This window comes from Ciconia boyciana, chromosome 8 (genome assembly GCF_034638445.1).
Source record: "Ciconia boyciana chromosome 8, ASM3463844v1, whole genome shotgun sequence".
NCBI classification, from domain to species: Eukaryota; Metazoa; Chordata; class Aves; order Ciconiiformes; family Ciconiidae; genus Ciconia; species Ciconia boyciana.
Genome location: NC_132941.1, coordinates 50344855 through 50352829, shown reverse-complemented (window position 1 = coordinate 50352829; position 7975 = coordinate 50344855). Strand labels below are relative to the sequence as shown.

The 7975-nt window shown below is 41.8% G+C and overlaps 1 protein-coding gene across 1 annotated transcript in view; it reads left to right on the top strand.

The window, feature by feature from the left end:
- Positions 1-2452: 2452 nt before the first annotated feature.
- The window catches only part of LOC140655747 (adhesion G protein-coupled receptor A3-like), a 293963-nt gene continuing 288440 nt past the window's right edge, over positions 2453-7975 (top strand). Inside the window, exon 1 of the mRNA XM_072870589.1 lies at positions 2453-2673. Within this exon, the coding sequence (XP_072726690.1) occupies positions 2453-2673 (221 nt within the window). The remainder of the gene's footprint in view (positions 2674-7975) is intronic.

Genomic DNA, 7975 nt, shown 5'->3' with positions numbered 1-7975 from the left:
AAGAAGCTCATGCCCTATCATATGCTACCTGCTGTGTAAGTGTCCAAAGGCACCCAAGCTGCAGGCACACAGGTTGCCTAAAACTGGCAGTTTTGGAACCCAAACATAGTGCAATGTTGGCTGCTTTTCAAGTTGCAGTGCCACAACTTTTTTTCTTCTTATTTTACAAGGGAATCTGGGATTATACCGCCTTTCCAAGATATGGGAAATTCAGTTGTTTGCGTATCATGAGCAGGTTGAAGTCGTATCTTCCAAAGTCTGGGAAAATGGTTAGCTACCGCCAACATTTAATGTTCTGCTGTGCTGGCTGGTGTCAACTGAAGCAGTACTGAGCTTTGTAGGTGCCCAGGTCCTTTTTTCAACTGGACTTGTTTAGACTCTGAGATCTCAGAGCAGGAACCATCATCTGTGCTTGTAAATCGTCATCCAAATTTTACTTTCTTCATATTTGAAGATGATGGTGAAGGGGGGTGTGGGGGGGGAGATGACTGAGATTTTTGTTGCTTTATTTGTAATAAAGCGAGAAAAAAAAAAGGATCAGATGCATTGGGAACTGGAGAGGAAACTCTCCTTATTTTTCACCTCTAATGTTAGGAATAACAACTCTTTCTCTACCTTTACTGTAGGATTTGATAGATGGCTTCAATGTGACTCTAAACCTTCTTGTTCCTTAATAAAACAATATTCTTCAAAAACTTTCAGGATCAGTGAGTTAGAAAAAACGTTAAAATTCTGCTAGCATGTGTTTAGGGCTGAGTTTGACTGAAAAATTCCATTCCTTCTCAGCAAGGTTAACACTGAATGAAATCCACACTACATCTCAATAAATGTGTATTCTCCTCTTGTGCTTTCAAAAGCAGTATGGATGAGACAGAACTTTTCAAAGCTAAAAAAGCATTTGCAAATGTAAATGCTACATAGGCTTTCTTTATGATAAAGAACAGCATGCAACCATAACAATGTTGCGTGGTCTCATGTAACAGTCCATTTTGCTGTCTGCCAGTAAGCCTTACACAACTTTGCTTTTAAAAATAAAAGAACAGAGGTTGTAATATTTATGATTCTTTAAATCAACAACTGTACAGAAAAAGATTGTTCCTGAGAAAGTTCCTATTAGCCTGGAATTTCACAAGGGCACTAACCCTTCTATCACTTATTAATAAACTTAGTGCCTAAAGGCTCCAATTAGGTATTAGAACACAGTGATAACAGGCACTGTAAATGTGCAAGACAAATCTTCCCTAAGGGACTATAATACAATATTGTTTTAAAAAAACTAGTAATTTCTTTAAATAGCTTTACAGCCATGGTAGGCTTTTACTAACTCTGGCCTAGATCCTGCAATGGAAATGTGTGTTGTAAGTCTGCATTGAGTAAGAGAAGGCAAGGAACTTGCTCTTTTTGTAAAAGCCCATTAAAAATGTAAGTCCCTGTTACAAATTGGAATTTTTGTTCACTTTCGGCAAAACAACAGGGTAGCTTGCAGTTGATGCTGAAAATCTGCCCTAAGAGTTACCGATCATATCACATAAAATACTATCGAGAACGCTCCCAAGCCATAGAGTGCCATAAATAACATACAAATCCAAGTAGAAAAGAAAGAAATCTGCTCGTTGACCTGGATGATGAAGCAGTCTTTGACTACAGATCAAACCTTTGATTTAGGTCATGTCCACAGCATTAGCTGAGGCGTCTGAAGTCAGCTAACTGCACGGACCCTTCCCAATGGCAGTGGCCGGCCAGCACAGAGCTGGCTGGAGGACTGTCCCGTCTCTTAGCCTACACTGACCTTTGCCCACGGCCTGAAGCTCCTTTCCCACCGCCATCGGTGCGAGCAGCACTTTGCACACACGTTTCTCCAGGGCGGTAGGAAAGGCGGCTATTTTCAAAACTAGATTCCCACCCCGTATAATTTTTCCAGCTCCTCATTTTCCAACCTGTGCCTAGGCTGCTCGCACCCGCTTTGCACTGCAGCTCGTCCTTGGCGCATCTGTCTGTTTTCCCCCCCCGTTACCGGCCACCCAACGCGGGCTGAAAGCACCGCGCTCCAGCGCAGGTAGCAGCCGCGCAGGGGAACTCCCCGGGGCCGCGGCTGCCGGCGGGGCGCGGGGGCGGCCCCGGCCCCCGGGGGGGGCGCGCCCGGTGGGTGGCGGGCGGCGGCGGGAGGAGGGGGCCCGCTGCGCGCCGCGGGGTCCGCCCAGCGCCGCCGCCGCACGGGCTGCGGCAGGGAAGGAGCGGCGGCTCCTCGGAGAAGGAGGAGGAGGAGGAGGAAGAAGGGGGGGGTCCCTCCGAGCGGAGCCGGCCGCAGCGAGAGGCGCGGCGAGGCGGGGCGGGGTGGGCGCAGGAGGCGTGGAGGGGACCGCGGCGCCCGCGGAGCGGCGCGGAGCGGCGCGTGCCATGCGCGGCGCGGAGCGGCGGGCGCGGCAGCTGGCGGCTCGCTCGCTGGCTCAGCATGCGCGGGCTGTGCCGCCGCCTCTGCCTGGTGGCCGCCGTGCTGGGGCTGTGCGGGGGCAGCAGGAACTGCCCCGACCTCATCGTGGACCGCTGCCTCTGCGCCGCCGAGCGCGCCAAGGGGCCCGGCCGCCCGGCCCTCCGCATCAAAGTGGTCTGCAGCGGCGGCGACTTGGTGGAAACTTTGCAGCCCGCCGTGCTGCCCAACCGCACCGTGTCCCTGTGAGTACGGCCCGCGGGGCAGCGCGGCCGCGGGGCAGCGCGCACCTGGCGGCGGCCGCCCCGGGATTCGCCCCGCGGGAGGCGCTGGCGCGGGGCGGGGGGTGCCCAAAGGAGAGGGGTGGGGGGGACGCGCGGCCCGGGGCGCGGGGGGACCCCTCGGCGCGGCCGTGCCCGCCGCCGCCCCGACCGCTGCCGCAGGAGCAGGCAGAACCGCTCCGCGCAGATTATAACCCTGGCCCGGCTCTTCAAAAGTATGTGAGAGTTTGGGGTTTTTTTTTGTTCTCAGTTTGGAAACTCTTGCTGGCGTTTTGGTCGAGCTGGGGAAGCTGGGCTTACCCTGATGTAAATTGCATGCTGCTGTGTATGGTGGTTTGGAAAATGTCAGTGCTAGCAGAACTGATAGAGCTCGCTGGTGCACCTTTCCGCCGGCGACGGGAGGGGCTCAAACTATCCGGGCAATAAATGAATGGTATCGATAATGGTAAGCTGCCTTCTGGAGTTCTGTGTAATTAACTGGTTTTCCCCTTCTCGCTCCTCTCTTCTAAATAAAGTTTGGAATTTGACGTCTCCTTTCTTAACAAGAGTTTGTGTACAACCATTTGAAACGGCCAAATCTCCAGTATCGTTCCGAGTTGTCTGGTAATTGAAAATGGCTCACGGTTTGGTGTTTTGCTTTTTTTTTTTACCCCCCAAGTGACTTGGAAGTAGGTTATGATGTTTTGTTGCCTGTTGCACATACCTAAACTTGAATAAATGGTATGTATTGTAAGTAAAGTAGTAGAACTTTTTGTAACTGTATCATCAAGTGTAGGTGAAAGTAATGTCCCGGTAGTGGACCTAAGCAGTCCCTGTAGTGGACCCAAGCAGTAATAGCTCTGTGACATTGACCCTTTAGATCATGCACATATCAACAGATCTTTTAGTGTTGAATTTAGTTCTGTTGACAATTCCTGCTGTGAACATCTCCACTGTTCACTGCATTTTCTTTAAGTCAACACTTTTAGGAGACAACTGGTAAAGATAGTAATTTATAACATCTGGGGAGCTTGTGCTTGTAAATGTACAGATGTGCTGTGTACGCTTCAGTTTTAGCTATAACTGTTGAGTGACTTGGTGCTGATTAGCTGTATGCTGATTATTCATTTGGGAAACTTTTTCGTGTTAATATACAAGATACAATAACTACACTTCCTGCTAAATTTTAATAGGCTGGTTTAGAATAAAATTATTACATCAACATAAGTTTTGACCTAGGTGATAAATTCACTGCTACTTTTGTAGTTTACATAACTGGCTGTATAGTTATAGTTTGTACTCCCCCAAAACTATAAAATCTCGACATCTTGGGCAGGCAGAAACTATTTTTTTCCATTGGTTAAAGATCTGTAGAAACTCTCACACTCAGCATGTCTGCAAGGGTTTTTCTTCTTAAGCATTGATTTACAGTCTTATTTAGAGATTTTTTTTTTTAAGAAACTTTTATTTCAACAAGGTAAGTACCAGTAGATGAATCCAGCTGACCATAAGATCAACAGAAGCATGTACTCACTGTAATGAAAAGAAATTGAATTGGAAACAGAAGTGAGAAAAGATGAACGGGGGAGGTGGTGCATTTGAAGTGGTAGGCGGAAGGATTTGCTCACTTACACATATGATTTAAGGCACCAGTAGCGAACTTGATACTATCACCCTAAACGTGCATTTCAGGCAACACTTGCTCATAATCATTAGAAAGATATGGTGTTAGTTTTTTTAACTTAATTACAAATAGCCATTGACCTGAGAGCTGATTAGCTGTCCTTAGTTGATACAAAACATACAAACCATTGTTTTTTGTTGTATTTCACGTGGACAAGTACAGTATCATGTATCGCCTACACTTACCCCTTTCCTCTTACAGTCTATCTTCTCAAGTTTTTTCTTCTCAATAAGTAAATTTAAGGCTAAATCTTGAAGGTAAAAAGGAAAAAAGTTTAAAATCTGTGTTAGGGACATAATAATTTTCAGTAGCTGGAACATACAGATGACAATTTGACTGAACGTGTCAAAGATTTTCCAGGAGAAACTGGTTTCAATGAATTAAATTACACTTGTGAGACTTGGCCAGCTGCAGAAAATAATGATAAAAAACTCAAACACTAGCGCTCTTACATTTGTTTTTGTAGCTGCATGGAAGACTTGGGCAAGAGAGAATATTCTAGTAGACACTGCCTGCTTCCATTCAGTTTTATGGGCCCACAGAGAGAAAGAGATCTTTAACATATGGAACATAACCTTTTGGATTGCTTTAACAATTAAGAAATATAGAGGTGAATAAAGGAATGTATATTCAGAGGCAGTAACACTGTAATAAACCAATGTAACAAACAGTTTGGGGTTTTTCGGGCAGATTAAGTAATTTTTCACATATATATTTATTATATAGGGATGCTGCTTCCCTAGTGCTGTTTTCTTTTGGAAGGAAAGATCGAAGCCAAACTCTTTTAACTGTTCTGCAAAGATGACAGAGGAATTACCTCTGCTGTATCTCTTAAGCCATTAAGAGATGAAGCTGTGGATGTGTAACATTTAATTTACATGCTAGGTAATGTTGCTTATCAGCAAATTTAAGAAGTTATGGTTTGTTAGTTCAATGTTTTTTTCACCTAAGTGACCAGGGACCTTGGCTGAGTTTGACAATTTAGGCTCTTTATGGCATATATGTACTAAAAGTATTGCTACTGAAAATACTTCTGCCACAGTTGCACACAGTGACTACAAACTAGTGTGAAGTCACTGAAGAAATGCTTATTCTTGTCAGGTTCAGACCAATTATTTCCAGCTTATGAGGTGGGGAAGTTTGCATAGTTTGAAATCATATGAACACTAGAGCTATTCTTTACTGTCTGAATGCTCCCAATAATAAACAATCACACTAGATATAAAATCAAAATATAAGCTGATAAAGCAACTCTCCCCTCCTCTTTATCTTATATTAAAAACCATAACCAACAAAAACCCCCTTGTTCTGGACTCTGTTTTACTGTCTTTATTTAGTATTTTACTGCTTTGGAAATGGGATTCAAGTGCTTGATGTGGATCAAAAGAAAAAACTTAGCTGTAGCTTCACAAAGTATTTGCATGTATCTTGTTAAAAGGAATTCTAGCTCTTATGGATTTGCAACACAGCTATTGAATCACTAATTTATGGGATCCACTCTCCCCACTTCGCTCTCAGTAGGTGTGGAAGTGTAGACCCAACAAGGAGGAGTCATCTCCCTTCAGGATAATGCAGTTTTCTCAGTTTAGACTTTATAGCTGAATACTTGGGGATTCTTATATTGAATCAATTTTTCACTTTTTTTTTTTCAATTGTGTGATTGGGTTTTTAAAGTGTAACTCTAGAGAAGAAGATTATTTGCAATTTTCTTTCTCTTCTATGCTAATGGAAATTTTAGTTGTTAAACTTTTGACTGACTTGCCAAAATTTGGGCTATATGGAATACGACAGTAAAAATTATGTTGCTGCTTTTTGCAATGTGAAAGTCCTACAATTTGAAATTTCAGGAATTAGCAGATTAGATTCTCTTCTGAGTTATTCCATGTAAACTGGACAGTATATTGGGAGATTACTTACTTTCTGTACTTTTTTCTTCTGTCAAGTGGTGTTAAAAAGTTTAGTCTTTTAGTCTTAGAAGTTCTCGTTTCAATACATGTCTTGATATCACTGGGCAGAATACACTTTGAAGTTACAAATGCCATCAATTTCTGATAGTAGCATCACTATTTTTTTTTCCTCCCTCAGTTCAAAAGGAAGTCTAACATTTATACTGAAGGTTGTTATTTTTACAGATTTTACCCACAGATACACCTATGGAAATCTGCTGTTTTAACTGTCATGATAGAAATGAAGAAAATTTAAGGTAGTGTATGGCTCATAGCAATTCTGTATCATGTAGGACTCTTCATATTTTTTTATACCTATGCATTTCTTCTGACTTTGAATTGTAGGTTGTCTCAAATTCCTCAGATTCTCAATTTCAGAGTGAGGCTACATGACTCCAGTGGTAATCCATAGCCATAATATGTACGTAGGGGTTTTCATTTTCAAAGCACTTTGCAAACGTTAATTAATCTTCTCAAAGCAGCATTGCCCCGCTTTTCTCTGTCCCGAAATTACTTTTATGTCACATTCATTTATGTCATGTCTACTGGAATTTATTCAAAGTTATTATATTACTGTATTTGTTTCATGTCCAGTCTTGTCTTTTACACTCCTATACTCTGTTTAGGATATATCAATATGGTTTATTTAATATAAGCATCTTGCTGTAAAAATAGATCACAAAAATGTTCTTTATGTCCCAAAGAGCTTAGAGTTTAAGCTAGCCAAAGCAAACAAAGCAGGAATTGAGGAAAGGATGAACAAAAAATATTATTTGGTAATTTTATTTCCCCATCTTAAAACTCACCTCTTTTTCTTTATTGATATGAGATCTCACATAGCATTGCTAATTTGTAAATAACGGCATTATTAGAGGAGGTAGGCTAATTCTCGTTATTAAGGTTTTCACAAACATTTTCATCTTGGTTAGCTTCCTGTGTTCACTCAAAGTGGCAGAAAAAAAGAATAAAAAACAGGTTTCCTGCTCCATTATTTATGTGTGTATACATATTTATACATGCTTTCTCCAAAACTCTTAAAAAAAAAAAAAAAGCCAGTTTGTTGTTGTGAAGGAAACTCCTAACATAAAGCAAACTGGCATAAAATACACATAAAACTTGGAAGGTCTGGGACAGATGGTTGGGGAGAGCAAAATAAAGAAAAGAGAAAAACACTAGAGATGAAAAGTCTTTAGATATTAGTCTAATCTTCCTTGATATTTCATGTTATAGATTCAACTACAGTGGCCATAAAATACCATAACTGAAAATATTTTATTATTAAAATATATTTATTTTTATTTATGTTATTTCTGATGAGGGAATATCTGCACCTGAATTCTCTTGTCTACTTGTCAATAGCAGGAAGTACTGTGACCACTTCCAAATTATGACTTTCTTTGGGTGAAAACTGATGCATTGGCATTACTGGAAATTTTAACACGAGAGGAGGGTGAAAAAAATCTGTTAAGGAAAATAGAACTCTCTTTGCAAATAATGTCCAAAATACAATAAGGGCTGCTTTAATAGTTACCAGATTAACTTTTTTAAAGTTACACGAATAGTGCTGAAGTTTCTTTCTCTCTTTATTATTATTAATCTGTAAATGTCATAAGTTAAAACAGTGCCATATATCCTCCTGGTGCTTTTAAGTCCTCAG